At 47.3% G+C, this 23,571-nt stretch overlaps 2 protein-coding genes across 6 annotated transcripts; one reads left to right on the plus strand and one right to left on the minus strand.

Moving 5' to 3' along the window:
- Positions 1 to 3,836: 3,836 nt before the first annotated feature.
- On the plus strand, positions 3,837 to 10,070 carry GIMAP5 (GTPase, IMAP family member 5). The gene is made up of 3 exons (XM_060155913.1): positions 3,837 to 4,018; positions 7,640 to 7,688; positions 8,649 to 10,070. The coding sequence occupies exons 2-3, from the start codon at positions 7,646 to 7,648 to the stop codon at positions 9,527 to 9,529; spliced, it is 924 nt and encodes a 307-aa protein (XP_060011896.1). The 5' UTR covers positions 3,837 to 4,018; positions 7,640 to 7,645; the 3' UTR covers positions 9,530 to 10,070.
- Positions 10,071 to 12,675: 2,605 nt separating this feature from the next.
- LOC132524462 (GTPase IMAP family member 5-like) lies at positions 12,676 to 19,959 on the minus strand. Of its 5 annotated transcripts, none has more exons than XM_060156380.1 (5): positions 19,809 to 19,878; positions 18,026 to 18,093; positions 17,877 to 17,958; positions 15,823 to 15,871; positions 12,676 to 13,911 (listed from the first exon to the last, which is right to left on the minus strand). In XM_060156380.1, exons 3-5 carry the CDS (start codon positions 17,877 to 17,879, stop codon positions 13,025 to 13,027), a joined length of 939 nt encoding a protein of 312 aa, XP_060012363.1. In that variant the 5' UTR covers positions 17,880 to 17,958; positions 18,026 to 18,093; positions 19,809 to 19,878; the 3' UTR covers positions 12,676 to 13,024. The 5 variants fall into 5 exon arrangements, with proteins under 5 accessions (XP_060012363.1, XP_060012365.1, XP_060012364.1 ...); XM_060156382.1 differs by having other exon boundaries at positions 17,698 to 17,958; XM_060156381.1 differs by lacking the exon at positions 18,026 to 18,093 and having other exon boundaries at positions 19,809 to 19,927.
- Between the last annotated feature and the right edge of the window lie 3,612 nt (positions 19,960 to 23,571).

A 23,571-nucleotide genomic window follows, 5' to 3' on the forward strand; every position in this document is an offset into this window, starting at 1 on the left:
TAGTGTGGTACATTTGTTGCAGCTGATGAGCCAATACTGATACATTATTATTTAATTAAAGACCACAGTTTACATGAGGGTTCCCTCTTGGTGTTGTCTAGCCTATGGGTATTGACAAATGTATAGTGAAATGTATCCACCATTATAACATCAGCCAGAATAGTTTCACTGCCCTAAAAATACTCTGTGCTCCACTTATTCATCCATCTCCCCAAACCCTGGAACCATTGATCTTTTACTGTCCCCATGGTTCTGCCTTTATTAGAATGTCGGAGTTGGAATCATACAGTACGTAGCCTTTTCAGATGGCGTCTTTTACTTAGCAATATGCATTTAAGGTTCCTCCATGTCTTTTCATGGCTTCATAGTTCATTTCTTTTCTGTTTATTTATTTATTTTTAATTTTTATTATTGTCTGCGTTGGGTCTTTGGTGCTGCGCCCAGGCTTTCTCTGGTTGCAGCAAGCGGGGGCTACTCTTTGTTGCGGTGCGCGGGCTTCTCATTGTGGTGGCTTCTCTTGTTGCAGAGCACGGGCTCTAGACGTGCGGGCTTCAGTAGTTGTGGCACACAGGCTCAGTAGTTGTGGCACGCAGGCTCAGTAGTTGTGGATCACGGGTTTAGTTGCTCCACGGCATGTGGGATCTTCCCGGGCCAGGGCTTGAACCTGTGTCCCCTGTATTGGCAGGCGGATTCTTAACCACTGTGCTACCAGGGAAACCCCTCATTTCTTTTCAATGTTGAATAATATTCCATTGACTGGATGTACCACAGCTTATTTATCCATTTGCCTACTGAAGGACATCTTGGTTGCTTGCAAATTTTGGAGATCATGAATAAAGCTATTGTAAATATTCATGTGCAGATTTTTGTATGGAGCTAAATAATATATTTTTAAATAAAGGGATGAGAAAGGAGGGCCTTCTAAGAACGATAGAAGCCATAAAGAAAATGTTTGTTAAAATTTCCAGACTGAGCAAAAAACTTATTGTAGCTAACTTAGATGAACAGCAGAGGGCAGTATCTGCAAGACATTCGACACCAATTGACAGTTCTCTCTTACTGAGCATATTGTCAATTTAAATTAGAGACACAAGTCTCAAACTTTCTTGACTCTTTTATTTTGTTTTATTTTATTACCTCCATGCCTATGGCAGAAGAAAGAAGTATCAGTGATCTCCTTTGGAGCTGTCCAAGAAACCTTATGAGTATTTAGACTTGTTAGGAATTACTAGATTTCAATTTACATCTCACAATGAGGAAAAACATTATTATTATTATTTAGTTATTTTGTGGTACGCGGGCCTCTCACTGCCACGGCATCTCCCATTGCAGAGCACAGGCTCCGGACGTGCAGGCCCAGTGGCCATGGCTCACGGGCCCAGCCCCTCCGCGGCACGTGGGATCCTCTTGGACCGGGGGCATGAACCCGTGTCCCCTGCATCGGCAGGCGGACTCTCAACCACTGTGCCACCAGGGAAGCCCTATTTTTTAAAATAAATTTATTATTTATTTATTTTTTGGCTGTGTTGGGTCTTCATTGCTGTGTGTGGACTTTCTCTAGTTGCGGTGAGAGGGGGCTACTCTTCGTTGCAGTGCGTGGGCTTCTCATTGTGGTGGCTTCTCTTGTTGCAGAGCACAGGCTCTAGGGTGTATGACCTTCAGTAGTTGTGGTGCATGGGCTCAGCAGTTGTGGCTTGCGGACTGTAGAGCGCAGGCTCAGTAGCTGTGGCGCACGGGCTTTGTTGCTCCGCGGTGCGTGGGATCTTCCTGGACCGGGGCTTGAACTGTCCCCGGCACTGGCAGGCAGATTCTTAACCACTGGGAAGTCACCAGGGAAGTCCCAGGAAACACATTATTAAATAAGACAACCATAATTCTACAAGCTTTGAGAGACCAATGGTTATTTTCACGGGGCAGAGCTACAGTGTTCGAGGACTGGATATCTCACAGACTCTGTTGCAGGAATAATATTTGCTGTTTTCCTCTGTAGCTGTAGGGGCAAAGGAACAATTTCCCTCCTTTTATTTGCTGGTATTTCTTTCACCAACCATGAGAAGCACTTATGGTTTGAAGAGCCATCACTAGAATTCCAAGAGCTAACACTGAAGAAAAAGAGGAGTCCTGGATAGTCACAAAACTCTACACAAAGAAAGGAAAGGGGCAGGAAAGGAGTGTGAACCAGTGTTATATAGAGTAGGTAGTATTTTGCTTTCTTGAGTAATAAATAAAGGCCTTTCTTGAATCAACAAGAAAAATACATATAATTTAGCAGAAGAAATCAGCTAAGTATATGAAGAGGCTGTTTAGAGGAAAAAGCGTACAACTGTCCCCAGTAGAAGGCGGCTCATCTCACCCTATGTAGTAGCTGAGGAAATTCCTGAAGACAGAACTAAGATGATTTTTTTCAGTGATTAATTTGCATTTTTTCTAATGCACAGAAAGTAGCCGGTCAGGATCCATAGTCTATGGTGTGGGGTCGTATTAGCCTCAGTAGCTCAAGACAAGTAAAAGGACAGGTTTACCTCAACCGTGCAGAACTCACGTGGCAGGTGTGGATCTGATATCGTTGAGCAATGTCTTGTGTACCAGGTATTTACAAACTATGTGCTGAGATGACTGAACAGGTTGACTTCGTGCATAGAAGTATTCACGATAAACCAGTTGAGAGTTGGTAAATGTCTAGCACAAAGAGTTATTTTTGTTTTAGAGGAGTTGATCTTTTAACCTTCTTTCCCCTACCCACCCCCCCCACCCAACTAAAATGAGACAGCAGAGGGATTTCTAGCTAGCAAAGACAAAAAATGTCTTCTGTACGTTAAAAGCATGCCTTTCTGTCCTCTACAGCAGGAGGGCGTGTGTCCACCTCATTCAGTGTAATAGCTATTATTGTTTGAAAAGTTAAAATGACAGTATCAATATGGGAGAATATTCTGTAAGCCAGGCATGGCTTTCATTGCAAACGTGAAACGTGGGTGTTATCTGCATTATAAACGCCCTCCCCTCTAGGCAAAGAAGCAAGAATTACTTGCAGCTCAATGTCCTGATTATAGCTGTTTCTCAACTTATAGTTCTGAACCCAAATGCGCAAGTAATGGTTCAAACTCTGCCCCCTTCACTCTAAGGATGTCTCCAGGGAGGTGCTTCAGCCCCTGCAACCCAGGGGCCCCCAGCAGGGCCTCTGCACAGAAGCAGAGGAAGAACATTAACCAGGGCAGTGGGAGACGCCATGGCGCCCCTATCCTCTTAAGTGCCTGTCACTTTGCCTAAATCGCACTGTGGGTGGGGTCGGATGTGCCCCTGGCTTCTGTGGAAATGCAAGTCCACCTAGGTGGAGAAACCTACCAAACTTTGTTTCCTCCTCAGGTCAAAGCATTGGTGAGTTGAGAGCAGGGCATTTGACAGAGAAACAAGAAGGGGGGCCAGAGCCATAGAAGGTCTCAAGCAAGATGCCTGCCTTGAGTTCAGCCTTCACTGCCATCTGGAATTACATATAAGAAGCTATCTTTATGCAGGAGACAGAAATGGTGGGCGTGGGGAGATGCGAGTTGGGCCAGTGAAGGGCGGCGGGTGCTTGGTTTGGGGTGCAGCTGTGCCCCAGATGTTCATTGGCTTCCCCGGGTCTCCAGACTAACTCAGGCAGAGACCCTGTTCTGCACAAAAGCCTTACAGAGACGCGGCGGGGAGAAGGAAATGGGACTGTTATTAAAAAGAAAACAAAACCAAGACAAGCCGAAAAAGAAAACCCTCTTCCTCTGGCGTCTCCGAGGGCTTTTGAGTCACTCTCTGAGGATAGCTTGGTGAGGAAACTCACACATTGTCCTTTTCTTGCCCCGGGGGACGCAGTCTTTCTCTCTCTCTCTCTCTGGCAGGTAGAATTGGTGGCCAGGTTTTTTCATCTGCCACTCCTCTTATGTTTTTGTGAAGAGACTAGAAGCCAATGAGAGAGGCTGCCTGGGAGAGGAGGGAAGATTGCAGCAAGATCGTCTGAGAACTTGCAGAACTTTCCAGGACCTACCAGGTAACAGGGATTGTTCGTCTCTCTACCTCTCTCTTTCCCCTTCCCTCCCTCTCCTTCTCCCTCTCTGTGCAGTTCTCCCAGTAACAATCTGTGTCAATCTGCACACGTGATCTTTCTAAGCCTGAGTTTCATCATTCCTAAATTATCAGGGTCAGGAATTACATACCTTAAAGCCCCAAATAACTGCAAACAGAAAATGTAGTACTATATTTTTCAGAACCTAAAATTTTGAACAGGATGAGCTCAGAGAGTAGCCCTTTGGTGATACTAGCTTGCTTATTTCTCGCGTTTGTGCAAAAGTGTATTCACATAGGCACCCACATCTGGGTGCACCTATAGAGTTCTCTGCACGTTGCTGGGTGAGGGAGGATGGTCTGACCCTCCTCCCTGCAACCTGCTCCCAGAAGTCATAGGATGCCCTTTGAAGAACAGGCTGAAAACTGGCCTTGCGATTTTAATCTGACTTGATGTCTGTTGCTTGTCTCTGTTGTATACACCGCTCAACTCGAAGGCAAGTTTCTGTTTTCAAGAGGGAAAAAGATTTCAGGAACAGGATGTGCTTTATTTCTGAGAAACACGTGCTTTATTTCTGAGAAATAAAACACGTGCTTTGGTAAACACGTGCTTTACCGCTTGGGTAAAACACGTGCTTTATTTCTGAGAAAGGCATACAATGTATTGTTTTGAAAAATGATTTAACCTGCTCACTGACCAGGATGGAGTTACGAGGGCGTTATCCCTGGAGGATTACCCTGCTTGGCACCCTTTGACAGTGACGGTGTCTCACCATGGCATCTTGTTTATGATTCCTAATCGGCGTGTCACCTTCTCCAACCCTCTCCCGTGGGGCCAGTAGGGAGGAGATCCTGAATACTTTTGGCAAATGAGAGTGAGATAATCTGCCTGGGTTTTGGCCCATTTCAGGCCAGTTTCAGCCCATTTCACAATTTTGCCAAGGGTGCCTCTACCTTTCCTGTCCCCACGTGCTCCTTTCAGCCCTGCCCAGTGGAGACGTCGCAGGAAGTGGGGCTTCCCAAGGGTGGTACAAGGAATCACCTTCTTTCCCTGTCTTTGGAAGGAGCTGTTCTCTAAACTGGTCCAACCGTCCTCCAAGTGTAGGGAGAGAAGTGTCTAGCAAAGCTAGGTATTTAGTAACATTTTCAATGAGTGGATAAAGGATGATGGCTCTGCAGTGAGGTTGATGGCCAGGAGAAAGCACGATGATGGTGATGTCGGGAGGGGGCTAATGTGGTGACAAGGGCACAGGGATCTGCAGGGAACAGAGCAGGGGAGGGTGTGCAGCTGGGACCCGGTGGCAGCCTTCTGGCCAGAGGTGTGGCCGTTTGGACTAGAGAGGGAAAAAAAAATCCTCACAAAATAATTGAGAAAGATGGTTCTTGAGAAGGGGCTCCTTTTTTCACTTCTCCTTCTGCTCAGGCTAGACTCAGAGAGAGCAGGAATTTAAGCCTCTCATCCTTGTTCCAAGATGGCTGGCTACCAGTCGCTTGGCCATACACACCAGGTGAGTAGCGCTGCTTGACCCGTTCCCGAGGGTCTGAGGGGCAGCCAGAGGGGAACATCCCTCCCAGCACACAGGGCAGGCGGCACACTCTGGTCCTGCCTGCACTCCCAATTGGCCGGGAGACACCGTGAAGGGGTTGCCATCTCTCTCGGATATCCCTTCAACCCACAGTCCTGGCTGCAGGTGGCTTCACGTCGCTGCTGTATTCCTCATGTATAAAAGACGTGGACAGTGTTACCTGATTTCTCTGAGTCCAGGCATATCAGCCTCAGCCCCCCTCCAGCTCCCCCTTCTGCAGCTCTTTCAGCATCACCTTCTCTGCCCCTTAACATTCATCCAATCACTTACCTGGTACCAGCCCGGTGTCCTCAGATGCTTGGGAGCCCCTCCTTGCTGGTCCTCTCTGGAGACCACCATTCAAGATGATCCAAGGGCAGTACATGAGAAAACAGAGGACCTTGGCTTCAAGGTCATCAGCACAGAAAATAAGCTGATATCTAAAAAACACCTGTGTCCCCATGTGCCCCCCCCATGCAATCACATCTTTTAAAAACTCCTCCCTGTAGACTTTGTGCTTGAAGAGATCCAGCCAAAGGTGAGAATTATTTTCAGGTTTGCTCCTTCTCCAAATTTCAACACAGAGAGTCAGCTGGATCGATGTATCAGTTTTCTCCAGAAAAAACAGAACCAATAGGATGTACGTATGAAGAAATCTATTTGAAGGATTGGCTCACACAATTACGGGGGCTGGTAGGTCCTAGACTGGCAGGCTGGAAACTCAGGCAGGAGCTGATGTTGAAGTCTTGAGGCAGAATTCTCTTTTGGCTTGAAAATACCATTAGAACGAATTACAAGATATTACCGGGAAACTGTCTGATAGAGGCTGAATTTTGACATTCAAATTAAAATAATTCCCAAGTTATTTATTTATTAAATTATTTTCCCTTCAAAGGTAATCACTGTGGCCAGTTTCAGAGGTGGAGGGGCTAGATAACATCCTATATGGTGTGATTCCAAGGAGCGTGGAGGAAATCTACTTATTCCAAAAAGTAGTTTTTTTCGGTTCACCTGTCCCAGATGCTGAAATTCCACAATTAGAGATTCATTCTTTAGCATTAACTGCTTGAGCCTCAGAAAATACTCTAAAACTTGGCACACAGTGAGGTCCTGATGCAGTTTTGGGAAGGGTCGTGAAGTTCTTTCCCAATAGTGAAGCTTGAGTAGTCATCCTTGGGTGGGGCCTGAGTGGCCCCACTCGCTGAGCACAGGAAGTAGGAAGTAGGAAGAAAGACAAAGATCAAGAAAAAGGCATATGGGGAACAATGAAAGAAGGGGAGTGGACTGGAGAGAGATGCCTCTGAGGTAGCTACTGGTCAGAGACTATTTGAGCTGAGAATATGGAAGCATAGATCTTTGGTAACATAAGAGCTGGTCTGAGCCTAACAGATCAGGTCTTCCCTCTGTTTACCGGACGTATGCTCCACCCCACTGCCCACCTGGGGTCACGACAATCTCCTACTCCTGGCGTGACCAACTCGTCCTGGTTTGCCTGGGGCTCTCCCAGTTTCAACACTGAAGTTCCTTTGATCAGGGGATCCTCTCAGTCCTGGGCAAACTGGGATGATTCGTGACCCTCTCTACCACCATCACCATGGAAACTTAGGGAAGAACGTCTTTTGTGAGTTTACCCAAGGCGAAACTTTGCGAGGCAATCTTGAGTTTGGGTGCCAGGACTGAGACCCTGAAGACAGAGAGCCAGGAAGCCAGGATATGACCAACTTCCTTAGTTGGTCTTCTGGGTGGACAGCACGTTTTCAGTGCATCCTGTTAGTAGCTAAATTCAGGTGGTGGGAAAGCACGTGCGGTGCTCTTGTGTTGGGACTGTCTATATACTCTTCGTGAGGAAGTTCAGTCTCGTGCCAAGAAAGGCTGAGGGTCAGCAGCCCTGGGTTTAGTCTCGGCTCATCCATTAAAGTATGTGTGGCCTTCAGTAGTTGTTTTTTTCTCCCTTCAATCTCCTCATCTATAAAATGTGGTGTTTTGTGTCGGATGCCACATCCGACTCGAGTATGAACAATCTCTGCCTGTTTTCCATCTAGAACAAAATGGAGGGGCTTCAGAAGGGTGGAGAAGACACGTGCATCAAAGGTAAGATCTGGTGGAGCCCTGCACAACACCTGGGGACCAAGAACTCAGCATTGGGTCAGCAAACTTCCCACCTGTAGGGAAAGGTACAAGACTAGAGTCACCTCAACACAAAGAAAAATGCATATCCCCCAAGAAATAGAACTTATCAGGCTATCTGCTGTCATGCTCTCCTTAGTAAGGGTAAGTTCTTTCAGATAAAACCCTGCCATCTTGTAAAACAGAGACCAGGCAGGGATGGGAGGAGATGAAAGTATGCGACTAACAATTAATTCAGTGGTTGCAGGAAGCTCTGAGCATCAGAAGGCCTTCAGGGTGGGAACTGAACAGGGAGAATGTTCTGGAAAGGGTGGAAAAGTTCAGCATCCCAAAAGGAGCGCTCCTAAGGACTTTGGCCAGCTGGGATGATTTATTCCACCAACCCTGCATGACTTCCCTTTATTCTCTACCTAAGAATATTTACTCTGAGCCCAGCCCTGTCGTGGGAAAAGAGAGTGTGATAGCCTGATTGATCCAGGGACGCTATTTCTTCTAGGTCTTTTCCTTTTTATCTTTCCTTCTCTTCCTCCTAAAAAGGCATTTATTACTCTTTTTGTCAGTTCAGGCTGCTAAAACAAACACCACAGACTGGGTGGTAATCAGCAAATGTTAATTTCTCACTGATCTGGAGGCTGGGAGGTCCAAGGTCCAGGTGTGGTAGAGCTGGTGTCTGGGGAGAACACTCTTCCGGGTTGCTGTGTCCTCATCTGGGGGAAAGAGAGTTCTAGTCTCTTTCTTTTCTTAGAAGGACGCTAATTCCATCATGGAGTTCCATCCTCACGCCCTCATCTAGACCTCAGCACTTCCCAAAGACCCAACTTCCAGACACCATCACATTGACGATTAGGGTTTCAGCACATGATTTTGGGGGGGACACATTCAGCCCATGGCAATGGCGCATTAACTTTCCGTGTGCTCTGACAGGTGGAGGAGAAGAGAGCTTAAATGCAGGATCATTTTGGTTGAGGATCATCCTGGTGGGCAAAACAGGCAGCGGGAAGAGCACCACCGGGAACAGCGTCCTCTGCCAGCCAGTGTTTGAGTCCAGGCTGGCGGCCCAGTCGGTGACCAGGAAGTGTCAGGGGGCAACGGGCACGTGGGATGGGAGGAGCGTCCTGGTGGTGGACACGCCCTCCATCTTTGAGGCGAGGGCCCAGGACCAAGAGGCGTACGAGAACATCGGGGACTGCTACCTGCTCTCAGCCCCGGGGCCTCACGTGCTGCTGCTGGTGACCCAGCTGGGGCGCTTCACAGAGCAGGACGTGGTGGCCGTGACCAGGGTGAAGGAGGTCTTTGGGGCGAGAGCCCTGAGACACACGGTCATCCTCTTCACCCACAAGGAGGACTTAGGGGACGGATCCTTGCATGACTACGTAGCAAACACAGACAACGTCAGGCTGAGGGCCCTGGTCCGGGAGTGCGGGCACAGGTACTGTGCCTTCAGCAACCAGGCCTCCGGGGACGAGCAGAGGAAGCAGCTGGCCGAGCTGATGGCCGTGGTCGAGGGGCTGGAGAGGGAGCTCCAGGGCGCCTACCTCAGCAACGACCTCTTCTTTGATGCACAGCGGCTCCAGCAGGGCGGGGGCGAGCCCCATGGAGAAGGTCACGTGCGCTACCTGGCCAAGGTGCGGTCGCATATTGCAAAGCAAAAGCAAGACCTGAGAGAGGCCCAGAGAAACCGCGCCTTCAAGGCGCTCCTGCGAGTCAAGCGCTGGGCCGCTGTGCACGATGCTCTTTGTGTTTGTCTTGTCTGGGGCAGCGTACTTTTCCTTCTTATTCTGCTGATCATCTGGTATCATCTTTAATTCTCCTCCGTCTCATCTGTTTGTCAGAGGCTTTTCTAAAGTATCACCTCAAGGATTCCTTGTTCATTTCAGAAATAAATTCTGTTGGTCTGCAGAGGACATGGTTTGTCATCTCCGCGGCTCCCATCTTCCTTGTAGGTTTCTGGCTTGGTTCATGCCTCCACCAGTCCCTCGGTGAAGCCACGTGCCTCAGAGGAAGGTGACGATGGCTCAGATCGAGGGATGCCTGGCTGGTCTATATACAATCTCATTTTCTTTGTAGTGAGCAGCTCAGGCATAGGCCTGAGACCCAATTCAGGCCAATGGGAAGTGAGAAAAAGTCTGCAGAGCTGGGGCCAGGTTTCTGCTTGCCCAGGAAAGACCCCCATAGAGAAACAGTCTCTTCCTCCTCTGAGCATTGTTGGACCTGAGTGTAATGCTTGGAATGACAGCAGCCGTGTGGCTACCGACCTGAGGTTGAAGCCAAGCAGAATGATGGAGTCAGCCCGAGCCACTGACTCCACCACCTTGAAGCTTGCACCGTCTCTGGGTTTCCAGTATGTCAGCCAATAAATTCCCTTACTGCTTAAGCTACTGGAGTTTGGGGTCTCTTTTACCTGCATTTAAAACATTTGAACTAATGAAGTGTTCTCCATATCCTTTAAAAAAAATCCTTAAATCTATCAGAACTTCCCTGTTTTCATGCTTCCTGTGAGTAAGTGAATCGAGACTAAATAAACGAATTTCTCTTTTCTTGTTCCCAGTATCAGGAAGGACCTCCCTCTACAGCCAAATTTCCTGCTTAGAGTAGACATTCACTGAATCCTGAAGAAAGTGAAAAATCCCTAGAGTCGTATTATTTTGGAAATGACAAAAGGAGGGGGCAGAGTAAATGGGACGATCCCTAGGGGGGTCTTTTCCATGCTTCGTTTATCCTTTGAGGGAGAAACAGAGCCACATTTGAACACTTTCCAAGGAGTTACTTTGGCGAACATTCACGTGTGAGCACAGGCTGAGCAAAACCCTTTCTCCTTCTCTGCTGTAAAGCATCCTTGGGTTAACCCTCCGGCTTTATTCCTCTTGGAAATCAACAAAGGTGGAATGTCGTCCGGATCACTGGGCAACGCTGCTCCTGGGGAAAGAGATGACTTCCTGGTGCGGGGAGGCCTGGGAATGGGAGACCATCCTCCTGCAGCCCTGCTCTCTAATACTTTCTTGGGCCGAGTTCCTGCCTGGTAGGGATGCCTTCCCTGGAGGGAGGATGAGACCGCCCCGCCCAGAGGGCTTCAAGGACGGCACAACCAGCTCCAAAGTCTGCCTTCCTCTGCGCAGCCCACTCTCCCTCTGAGGGTCCGGGACAGTGCAGGGAGCCACTGTCACAGGGAGGCAAGACGGAAACCTGGCTCCCTCCCGACCTTGCTGCTAGTGCCCACACTGTGTCAGTTCCACCCCGTCGGTGTCGCCCCTCCGCGTTCTCTCCTCTCCTTCCCCACGCCTCGTGTTTTGGTGCAGACTGATGGCCAAGAGGGAATTCTTTTCCTCTGAATGGTATCCTTTGTTCTCAGGCTTACACTTATTTAGTCCAATGGCCACATTGCTGCAGCATGGTCTTCCTAAAATTCCTAACTTGCTTAAAAGCCTTGGGGAGGTAGCCCTTGAACCCTGGGGGTGACGCCCAGGGCCCCGCCCAGCCAGGTGCCTCCCTGCATCCCTCCTACCAGGATTCTCATTCCCCTCGTTGAGCGTGGGCTCCCTCCTCCTGAGTGAGTCCCGGGGGGGACGGGCCGGCACATTCCTAGAAGCCCAGCCCTGGCTAGGTTGCCTCTGCCCACCCCCCAATCCCACCCCCCGCCCCCCCTCCGAGCCCGCCCCCTCCTTTTGGCTGACACATTTCTCTCATACCCATTTTTATATGCCTTTATCCCCCTACCGCGCTGAGCATAGAGCCCGACACTCAGCGCTCACACAGTTGTTGGTGGAGCAGGACTGAATGAAGACAAGGAAGGGAGAGACCGAGTTAGGTCGGACCGTTTGGAAACACTGCATTGAGGAGGGGGTCCTTGGTCTGAGAACGCAAGAGTTCCTTGGGGTTTCAAGAGTTTGTGGAGCTCAGACATAGCACTCCTTGCACAAGATTGGAATCAGTTATGGGGTAGCGCTGTAGAGACCAACACGCACCTTAGTACCAGTGGAGGTTTGCAGAATGACGCTTGGGCATCACAGTCAAGTTCCTGAGATTCTAGCGTATTCATCACTTGCCCATCCAGTCACAGGCTGCCTGGGACGACTGCGGGTCTCCCCTACAGGGTACGAAGCAGGGGCTGGGGGCGGCAGCTATCCCAAAGGAGAAGCTCAGAGGGGCCGCACAGGGCCCTCCTCTTCGGATTTCCTGTTTCCACTGACTTCGTGACTTCCGCTCAGATTTCACGCCAATGTCTGCCCTCTTCTCTTTGCTACCATTGAAATGGGCAACGCCACCCTTTCCCCAAATTTCTGCAGGTATCACACACGATTGTGCTGACTTTGGGGTTCACGATGTTCCACTACATCAGAGCTCAACCCATGATGGAAAACTTCCTAAGACGGGGGTCGGCTAACCGCAGGCGGCAGACCTAATCCAGCCTGCCGCCCGTTTTGCATAACCTGTGAGCTAAAAAAGGGCTTTTGCATTTATTGAAGGGTGAAGAAATCAAAAGAAGCAAAACGTTTCACATATGAAAAGTACATGAAATTCAAATTTCATAAAGTCGTATGGGGATGCAGCCTCGCCTGGCACCTGCATCTTGTCCACCGCGGCTTTTGCGCTGCAAGGGAACGGTTGAGTGTCTGAAATGGAGACCAGATAGTCGGCTAAGCCTGAAATACTACCCTTACAGTCTGGCCCTTGCCAAGCCCCGCTCTAACAAATTCCAGTTCCTTAATTTCCCAGGCACTGACTCTGCACAGACCCCATTCCTCTTCTCCTCACCCCCAGGCCCCTCCCCCTTTCTCCCTCAGCCTCTTCAGGCCTCAGAGACCACCCCCGCCCCCCACCGATATGTCCTCATCTTTCTCTCTTGCGGGGGGGGGGGGGGTGCCTTTTTATTTTTTTTTCCACAGCCTACAAGGAAGTCAGAGTACGTTTCTGAATACAATAAGGAATTCCACTACCAGCTTTTAATATAACATGTTTCTCTCCTCAACCGCAAGGCTGTAAAAAGTAGGTCACAGAGCTGAGATGCTCACACAGCGTGACAGTCCACTCACTTTCCTTCCTGCAAGCTCCCTAATATTTCACGACTGTATCCAGTTAGTTTATTATTTGCTTTCACCATTTTTAACAAAACAAAAAGGGGATTTTCCTTTGGATTTTATTTACCTAAAATGCAGCTGAAGAAAATGGACGGTGTGTCCGATGCAAGGAAGGGAAATTGAAAGTGAAACTACACGAAACGCAAATAAAGTTCCTTATCAACATAGACAAAGATACTGACTCTGAAAAAATGGAAGCTGATGGCAGGTATCATCTGAAAATGCTCAGCATTCGTGAGTGCTACACAAGCTAATTAAAATGGCAAGCAAACTCAAAAAGCATATAACAAAAACAGCAAATATTCTGATGTGAGAAACGATCCAGCGTTTGACTCGCAGGAGCGCCTTGAAGGCGCGGTTTCTCTGGGCCTCTCTCAGGTCTTGCTTTTGCTTTGCAATATGCGACCGCACCTTGGCCAGGTAGCGCACGTGACCTTCTCCATGGGGCTCGCCCCCGCCCTGCTGGAGCCGCTGTGCATCAAAGAAGAGGTCGTTGCTGAGGTAGGCGCCCTGGAGCTCCCTCTCCAGCCCCTCGACCACGGCCATCAGCTCGGCCAGCTGCTTCCTCTGCTCGTCCCCGGAGGCCTGGTTGCTGAAGGCACAGTACCTGTGCCCACACTCCCGGACCAGGCCCCTCAGCCTGACGTTGTCTGTGTTTGCTACGTAGTCATGCAAGGATCCGTCCCCTAAGTCCTCCTTGTGGGTGAAGAGGATGACCGTGTGTCTCAGGGCTCTCGCCCCAAAGACCTCCTTCACCCTGGTCACGGCCACCACGTCCTGCTCTGTGAAGCGCCCCAGCTGGGTCACCAGCAGCAGCACGTGAGGCCCCGGGGCCGAGAGCAGGTAGCAGTCCCCGATGTTCTCGTACGCCTCTTGGTCCTGGGCCCTCGCCTCAAAGATGGAGGGCGTGTCCACCACCAGGACGCTCCTCCCATCCCACGTGCCCGTTGCCCCCTGACACTTCCTGGTCACCGACTGGGCCGCCAGCCTGGACTCAAACACTGGCTGGCAGAGGACGCTGTTCCCGGTGGCGCTCTTCCCACTGCCTGTTTTGCCCACCAGGATGATCCGCAATGAGGACGAGGTTGCAAACAGCTTATGTTCTATCCCGCCTATAAAAAAAAAAAAAAAGAGTTTTTCGTGTTTTACTAAGTGATTTAAAAACATTTTATTTTATCTTGGAGTTTAGTTTATTAACAATGTTGTGTTAGCTTCAGGTGTGCAGCAAAATGATTACTCTATACATATACATGTATCTATTCTTTTTCAAACTCTTTTCTCATTTAGGTTATTTCGGAATATTGAGCAGAGTTCCCTGTGCTATACAGTAGGTCCTTGTTGGTAAAGTTAGTGATTCTTAAGATTTTTAGGTCACGGACCTTTCATGGTATCTCATGAAAGCTATGGACCTCTCTCCCTGCCAAACAGTGATATTTAAATACATACAAATGTTTGCAGACAACTTGAGGCGACTCTTGAATGGCAGGAAGCCCACACTGGGAGCCCGAACTTGGACGCATAGCCAGGAGTAAGAACCGCTACACTGTGAAGGACGCTCCAGGGGCTTCGTCAGGACCAGGGAAAACACAGCTTTCAGAAAGCTGGTCCCTGAGCTTTTCCAGGGAAGGTGCTTAGCCCAGTTTCATGCTAAATAAACGTGAGATTAGAAAGAGGTGGAGGATGAGAAGTCATCAGTGAGAAACTATGATCACCTCTCTTTCACCCACCAATTAATTCCCAGGCACACAGGCTGCCAATCACATTCATCTGAACCTTGGGGGTAAAGGAAGTCTCAGATGTCAAGAGCTCCAGTGACCTACCACCGAGGACCAGCTGAATGGCCCTGGGTTTCCTCTTTTTGGGTGGGGAGTTGGATGTTTGAACGTGAGCCTACAGAAGGCTTGTCGTTAAAGTCAAGGACGGAGTCTTGTGCCGGGACACGCTGTCCCAGAACATACAGTTTCGATTGTAATACTTGGAATTAATGATGGAATGTTTTGGTTTAAAACTGTTTGCACCGTAACTGCTTTTATTGCTAACCGCCTGACTTGGCTGCTGTGAAATTGAGCTTTTCTTGCCAGCATAATGTGAACAGGAAGACGCTGGGTTCCGGATGGCCGACCCAATAGTTCAAAATTAGAACGAACATCCTGTTACCCTGGGATATAAAAACCACACCCGTACAAGACTCGGGGTCTCACCCTGCTTTTGGTGAGGCCCCGATCGGTTTGCGCTTTTGTGCGTAATAAACGCCTATCACTAATCTACTTTGGATTTGCACTGGATATTGGTGTTCTGTCTTGGTTCTGATTCCTCTCCGAGGGAAGTTCGCAGGTGTGTGTGAGACCGCAACAGTCTGACAGATGACCCTGGATCGGTGGCTGAGGAAGAAATGATAAGACCATCATGTATAAGAAATACGTGCGTTGGAAAGATCGTCAATTTGGCTGATAGAATGACAGGAAATTAGAACAAAACTGGTGTTGTCGAGGGCGACCCTGCATCAAGAGCTAAAATCTTCAAGGGATGAAGAGAGTGCGAATCCGAGGATTTCTGGAGTTCTTAGGAGCTCAGATGAATTAAGTTCATTTTAGTCTCCTAAAATCTGTTATTGTTATTCCTTTTACCCTGTGTTGGTTCTTCTCTTTCTTAAGTATCCTGGATTTTTTTTTTTAGCAAACACGATCACTAAATCTTTATGGGGAAGTTTTCCTCTTTTCAGTTGAGTGCAGGCAGGGAAGGATATCATTTTCACAGTTCGTTTCCAAGTCCCCTGACCTCTGACTTGAAGTTTCATTTCCTCATTTCCCATACATCACGGCACAGGGGAGCGCTTCACACTCGGGTGTGTGTGCTGTGATGATGGTGGGGAAGATAAGAACATGGTAGCTGCCTTTTCTTCTGCAGTGGAAAACAACTGGGTTTCTTTTCTGTCACTGTGTTTGAGGTGAGGAAAAGGAGGAGAGAAAACAGTGACTCTTCCCTGATGCCTAGAGCTCTTGAGAATTTGGAGGCTTTCTTACCTTCAGCCATAGTCCCGTATCTGCTCCTCTGAAGCCCTTCCATTCTCTTCTGGAATAAAAAAAGGAAAGGAATAAAAAGCAGGTGTCCATATGGGACTTGGTTAAGGCCTGAGAACACCTCCAATTCAGACAGCCAAGAATAATTATCCTTAGATGAGCCGTTTCCATCGCTAATTTTTTAACTTATATTTTACTTTCAAATATCCATATATAACTTTAAGCAAGCCAGGTGATTCTAGGTTATATTAACACAATGAACTCCTGCTTTTTCCTCATCCTATAGGAAAGCATGAAATGTTTGAAAACAAGTCAGTTGATTATCTCCCCTCTACCTGAAAAGGCATGAAATAAAGAAAGTCTTCTTCTGTGGAATGAGAAGCAGGATTTTGTTTATTGTTTTATTATTACTATTATTATTGGAATCAAAGTAAGCAAACTTGCTAGACTAGAGAATAAAAATTGCCTTGCTGTAAATGACATTGGCTTGTTTGAAGTACTGGCCATTTCCAGCCCCAGAAACTCTTTGTACCAGATGGATATCCCAGTGGCAAAGAGGAAAGTACAATGTACCTTCCAATGGCAGTGTGGAATTGGGGATCCAGGGCTCCTTTGAGCACAGACATGAGAGGATGCAGTAGAAGATGGAGGAGCACGGCCACCACCCTCCCTCCCCTCTGAGCAGCTGGTGGAGAGAAGCTGCTGCCATGACTGAGGGACAGAGTCAACATTCAGGACAAATTCAAGGTAAATTCATTTCCTGCTCAGTTTTAAACCACATGTCTTCCCTTGTGGGTCTCCCAATAACCACTTAAAAATTTTTCCAGTAGATATACCCAGAAATTGGCAAAACTATGGGGATAAATGTTTCATTCAGATGAGACATAATATTGTGTCGTTCTTCTTGGTGCTAGAAAAGGTGAGCATGCATTAGAAAAGGCAAGCATGCAATGTGCCACTATAATTAAGATGATCTCCGAGACTGTATTTTATTTATTCAGTTTTAAAGATTATGCAGTTCTGAAGCAAACATTTTAAGGGGAGAAATACACAGAGTAATGAAACAAATGCCCACTATTTGCAGTGAACAGATCTAAGTATTTTGGCATTTTCACTGCTGCTGTTTGGTTTGACTGAAAAAGTTAAAACATTACACATATAGTTCCATTTATTTATTTTTTGACTCCCCCCAACCCGTCTCATTCTCCCTCTTCCCTTCAGAGGCAACCAATATTCTGAGATACACATGTATGTATAGGTAATATATAGTACTTTTTGGTATTTTAATCTTTTATGTCAGTGACATTATTTATGTAGCATTTTATCCAACTCAATTTTATTAACAAACACTTGGTGTGCCAAAATACGTGCTTGCTACTACAAACCACGCTGCAGAAGAATCCCCCTACACGTCTCCTTGTGCACGTGGACGATTGCTCTGGGATATATAGCTTCCACCTGACAAGATACTGCCAAATGTGACTCCAAGAAGCTTGTGCTAAGTCATGCTGGCAGCAGCCATGGGTGAGAATCCCCCCAATCTTCACCTACGCTTGGTGATATTAGATTTTTAATTTTTTGGTCACCCTGATGGGCGTATCTTAGGATGTCTTAATTGGTTTAAAGGTGCATTTTATTGATTAACATTGAATTCAAAACGGTTTTCATAGTTTACTTGCTATTCAGGTCGATTCTGTTATTTCTGCCTCTTTCACATGCTTCTGTTCACTCAGGAGGGAAGACTAGAAATGGCCCTCATTAGGGAAACCAGCCCTTGTCACATGCTCAGAATTTATTAAGGCAACTTCCTTCCTTCCTTTCCTTTTCCTTCTGCACCACTTTCCTTTCCTTAAGCCCAGAGAAGAGCATTTTCCTCACCACATTCTCCCACACGCTGTCCTGGCCTCTGGTCAATAACACTCCAGCTTTTGCTAAAACTGCTCAAATCCTCTGACATCTTTTCTACTTCAGACGGCAGTTGCTATATATTGGAATCAATATATCGATGTGGTAAAGAGGATGACGACAGTGGTGACAATGTTGATGATGAACTTTACCATGGTAATAATCCTCTGTGCAGCCGTTTGTAATTTTCAAGTTTCTTTCATGTCCGTTCTTTGAATCGTTCTCCTAAATTCCCTATGATGTGATCAAGATAGGTATTAAAATTTCTATTAAAATATTAGGAAACTGAGCCTCAACTGACCTGCCCACGATCACACAACTTCCATGGAGCTAAGACCAAAACATGGCTCATTTTGCCTGTGTATTCTCCTAGATTTATCAGGGTGGAGAAGAGATTATACAGTCAATGAACCTCTTGGAACACCACATACCATGCTGCCATCCATGGTCAGGACATAAACTGAGGCAGGCAGGCTGGAAGCTTACCCTAAAACTAACAAAGGGAACTGTATTGCAAAATCTTGAGTGCAAAAAAAAGATTATTCAAAGGTAAAATCGCAGGGCCATAAGTTGCTCGGAATGGAAGTATTTCAGTTTAAAGCAATCTAGTGTTTTCCCATGACTTGATGATCAGTGTGACCCAAATGGAGCTCTGTGGCCTCACAAAAGCCAGTCAAAGTTCAGGTTACATTAGCAGAGGCGCGCACGGTCCTCCTGAACCGTCTTCTGAGTGGCTCAGGCTGCCGGGGGAGACACGTCCCACCGAGGAGTAGATTATTTTGGACAGATATTAACAAATAATAAAGTGTGCAGAGGCTAGTCAGAAAGGATATTGATGGAGATGCTAAAATGAGTCATAGAATATTAAAAGGACAGAATCAGCCTAGGAAAAGATCGGGAAACATCCTAAACTCGAAGGAACGTGACACGTGTCAATCACATAGTAGACAGAAGAGGGAGAATCGGGAGTGGAGGCAGATTTCTTCTCCACAAGGAAAACCCTTTTAATCTTCCCCCAGGTGGGATCAGGAATCGTGAGAGAGTCGCGGGCAGCATGCGGGCAGAGATTATAAGAGTATCTGACAGGAGCAGCAGGAGGATGTAGCTTAGGTAGGAGGTTGAAGCCAATGAGCATATAATGTACCTCCTGATTTGTACACTACACGAACCTGATTTTATCTTGACGGCACCTTACTTTATCAAACCATTGGAAAGCAGGCTCTCTCATGCTGTTTTAGGAAAGATAAAAATATTTTCTGTCTGCCTGATTCATATTCTCCTTCGCCCATCTGCCCCCTCCCGCTGTTTTCCTGGTATCACTTGTGTCAGAGTTTAGCGTTGTCATTTCATAACGCGGCTCTCACAGGAGCTTTAGCAAAGGGTTGGTTCCTGTACACACTGGAATCTGTCTGCCATACGATCGAGTTCGACATCGTGTCGTAGGAAAAGTGTGGGTATTTGGGGGAGAATGGGCTGGTTTTCAGATCAATGGAACAATGTTCACTGAGAGGTTCCGTTTGGAGCACGTGGCTCAATGAGGGCGGGAACATAATGACCCCGAACTTGTCCTGTGGAGCCCTAGGAATAGACTCTCGGTACCCAGGCCTCAGGGGGCGTGGTGCTTGTCAGGGATGGGGCGGGGCTGGTGCGGGGAAGTGAAGAGCTAAAACTGAGACGTCCGCCCCACCTAGTTCGGGCACCTGGTGAGTTTCAGTTTACTCATCTGTCAAATGGGTTGAGAATCTTAGTGAAGCTTTATGAAACCCCGTGAAGCTTATGAAAGTCAGAAGAGCTAAGAAGTAGGCAACTAGACGGAAAAGACCTCCACGCTGTGGAAAGCTGTGGGCCGTGAAGGCGGGGTGAGCGGTTCCCGAAGCCGCTTCCCTCCCGCTAGGAATCCGCGGTTGCCCATAACGCTCACCATCGGCGCCCCGTTTCACTGATGGGAGAGCCCAGAAGTATGGTAACCGGTGTCAGATCCCACGAGAAATCAGTAGCCCTGACTCAACCGCGGCCTCCAGGACGCGCCCCGCCTCCCCGGGCCTCCACCCAGGACGCTGGGACCCCCGCCGGGTTCCCCTTACCAGGCGCGGCGCTGCGGGCTGGGTGCCGGCGGGTCGGCGCGAGCGCGCGGCCGAAGGTTCCAGGGCACGGCTGCAGGGCAAGAAGGAAAATGGGGCTGACGGAGTGCGCCCCCTGTCCCCGCAGTTGGGGACACCCCCTCCGGATGGGGCGAAACTGCTGCTGCGGAAACCGGAAAGCAGCGAGTTCGGAGCGTGCTTCCCCCCTAATGGGATGCTTCCTGTCGGAGCCCGCGAGTCCCTCGCCCACTCCCATTTCCTCTTTAAGACGTGTGCAAAGAAGTGATGTTTGGAGCGTGAAAGAGAAGAACACGGGCCCCAATCCCCCCAGTTCCCCCGTTGCTAAAGACCCCTGTTGCCTCCGCGGGCGTATCGTGCTCTCCGGCCACCATTCCCGGAAGATCAACGTTTCATCTCTCCTGTTGAGTCCAAGTACCTCTCACTCTAACACAGACCACGCTGACCTGAGTCTCCCTGTGAAAGCACCTACAAAGAGATCTACTGAGAAAATTAGTTATTTTCTTTGGTACGGGAAAGAATCACTGGCTTTTCAGGAAGGAGGACTTGTCTACCTTCGTGAAAAGCTGGAGCCCAGATGTGGAACAGGTTAGAATGGAGCCTTCCTCCTTTCCAGAAACTCCCCAGGGCTGGGAGGCAGAAAGTGACCTTGTCTTTTGTTTCTTGGGGTTGGGTGTCTCTTCTTGGGGGTGTGTGTGTGATGTTTGAGGAGTGGTAAGCAGTTCTCTTCAGCGTACCCATGAGCTATTTCGCCAGCATGTGGAAGAATAGATCTTAGGTGTTTTCAGATGTAGTAAATCAAGGGATATACACGATTTAACACTATTTCCAAAGTAAAAAGGAGTGCCTAAAATTAATGGTGTAGAGTGAAAGGAAATATAAAATAAATAAGAAATGGGCCGAGAAGGAGATTGAATGTAAGGTATAAAAATAATGAAGACCCCAAATAATAATTAAAACAAAACACTACATCATTTTGGAAGACAACTACTTAAAAAAAAAAAGAGGTAAAAGACAAATTTAGAAAAAATCTCAAAATATTTTATTGCTGGAATAAGCAAGCCCAAATGCAGTTGTATAAGAAAAGGCAAACATTGCCACTATCAGATGAAGGTTCCCGGGGCAGAAAAAAAGAGTCTTGGGTCATAGTCTAGCTCTGGCTTCCCCAAGGAGTTATAGGAATTCCTCTTCTAGGGAGTTCAATCCATAGGATATTCTCTGGAAGGCGTAGTGGCATCTGCCCAGCCAGGTGATGAATATTGAATATTGTACAAGAATTGAATATTGTACAATAATGAATATTGTACAAGACTACGTAAGAGGGTATGCATTGTTTGAAATCTTCTGCTTGACAAACTCATCTTGGGGGCTTCCCTGGTGGCGTAGTGGTTAAGAATCCGCCTGCTGATGCAGGGGAGATGGGTTCGAGCCCTGGGTCAGGAAGATCCCACATGTCGTGGAGCAACTAAGCCTGTGTGCCACAACTACTGAGCCTGCGCTCTAGAGCCTGTGAGCCACATCTACTGAAGACCGTGTGCCTAGAGCACGTGCTCCACAACAAGAGAAGCCACTGCATAGAGAAGCCCGCGCACTGCAACAAATAGTAGCCCCCTCTCACCGCAGCTAGAGAAAGCCCATGCGCAGCAACGAAGACCCAGTGCAGCCAAACATATAAATAAATTAATTAAAAAAAAAGAAAAACTCATCATGACCAAAAACAACTCTCAGAAGTAAGTCAAATATGAACCTCTTTAGATAAAATGACAGTTGATCCAGGCAGCAGGGCATGGAAATATGAAAGAAACTTCATCAGCACACGATCAACGAATTTTTATTCTTGAAGAGATAAAAGAAAAGGTGAGAAAAAAAGGAAAGAAAATGAGAGGACATGTAAGTAATCAAGATATATATGTGTATATATATATATATATATTCACTCAAATAGACAGTTTTTGAGAAGTTATAGCATTTTGACCCTGTGTCTGGTTCAGGAAACTCTTCCTATAGGACAATAAGGAAAAATAAGTTCCAGTTCTGATTTGCCACGTTTTGCCCTTAGAAAATCACTTGACTCTCAGTACATTACTTTCCTCTTCAAATAAAAGGCTGTTAATGATAATTACCCTTCATACCTCATGAGGTATTTTTCATCATAAAATATTAAGGCAATAAATTGTTATTATAGTGTTCTCTCTACAGCTTCTGTTTTCTATTTTATGATCAGTCTTACATTATTTTGTTTTATGATCTATCTTGTATTACATGTGTAACATTAAATTGTATATATTTTAAATTTTTTTGGCTGCCCGCGCATCACGCGGGAGCTTCGTTCCCGACCAGGGATGGAACCCGTGCCCTCTGCAGTGGAAGCGTGGAGTTTTAACCACTGGACCGCCAGGGAAGTCCCTAAATTACATTTTAAAAACTAAAAATCGTGTCTTCCATTTACTTATGAGTCATGTTGCATAGTTCTAAATCTAAGGATTAGAAACTAGCAATATTTTAGAGAACAAATACAACTTTGACTGCACTTTGTAAATATATTTGATGACTAATCATGCCGACCTTATATTACCACTAGCTCCCAACTCTATACATAGAATAATGTGGAGTAGTTATTATTATGAAGAATAAATGCGGAGTATTCATGAGTGTGAAATTTATGTATTTATGAGTATGAGATTTATTTATGAGGATTATTATTATGAGAAGTTTCTTCTTAGACTTTTTGTTTCTGTACTATATTCTTATGGAATTTAACCTACAAAGTGCTTTCACTCATGTTACTTCATCATACATGAAAGCTATAGGATTAATATTAATATATGCATCTCAAGAAAAGCTGACTCCCCTTGTGCCCAAGGTCCTGGAGCAAGTTCATAGGGGACCGGCTTTGTCACACAAGCCCTCTGCACATCTCCTGCTCTTTCCACTGTCCCCCACAATGGTCCTGGTGATGCCCCAAGCAGGGTGTTTCACCCACGGATGTCAAGCCTTCCTCTGATCCTACACATTTCTATATGCTACAGTCCGCATGAGAATTTTACAATCCTAACACTCATATTTATTTTAAAAATCACATGTCCATTTACAAACAAGACAAAAATAATAAGCAATGACAGAAACTGGAGGGCATATGTGGACACCCTGACATGAGAAAACGAAAAATGAAAGAACAAGCAGGTTACAATCAACCCCATGGTAAGCGAAGTCTTTGGCTTACAACGCACGCTCATGCGCACGTGGCCCTGGATGGGCAAGCTGCGGACACAGGCGGTCTCCGCTACGTCGGCCCTTCCTGGGGCCCTCAGGGTGTGGAAAGAGTGCCTCCATGGCTGAGAGTTCCTGCATGGGCCCAGCACGACGCTGAAGGCAGGAATTGATAATGTACTTTTTTTCCATCCAGGCTTCACAGAGCCCAACTCCCTGCCCCACTACTATGGCCCTCAGGTACCCCCCCACCCAACTGTAGGCCACTCTAAGCCCATAGTCATCCTGAGTCTCTGCAGGCCCTTAACCCGAGGTGGCATCGAAGTGCATGTGCATAGGCCCCTTCTCCACGTGGAGCTGGGATGGCCCTAGGATGCCTGCGCACAACCTCCCGGCCCTTAGCACCCCTGAGCCCTGGTAGTATTGGGATATCTGCCTCCTCCTGTATCCACACCTCCTAACTAGCACATGGCTGATAGAACGACTTCCTTTAAAGTGTTCTGTCACATTCAGAAATATGGAAATAAACAGATCCTAG

The sequence above is a fragment of the Lagenorhynchus albirostris genome, chromosome 8, assembly GCF_949774975.1.
Source record: "Lagenorhynchus albirostris chromosome 8, mLagAlb1.1, whole genome shotgun sequence".
Classification (NCBI taxonomy): Eukaryota; Metazoa; Chordata; class Mammalia; order Artiodactyla; family Delphinidae; genus Lagenorhynchus; species Lagenorhynchus albirostris.

Excerpts from the sequence above, each read along its gene's own strand:
- GIMAP5 (XM_060155913.1), top strand. The coding sequence starts at position 7,646 with ATGGAGGGGCTTCAGAAGGGTGGAGAAGACACGTGCATCAAAG. Across the intron at positions 7,689-8,648 it reads AGAAGACACGTGCATCAAAG|GTGGAGGAGAAGAGAGCTTA; the intron begins GTAAGATCTGGT and ends GTGCTCTGACAG.
- LOC132524462 (XM_060156381.1), bottom strand. Across the intron at positions 13,912-15,822 it reads ATACGGGACTATGGCTGAAG|GCGGGATAGAACATAAGCTG; the intron begins GTAAGAAAGCCT and ends TTTTTTTTATAG.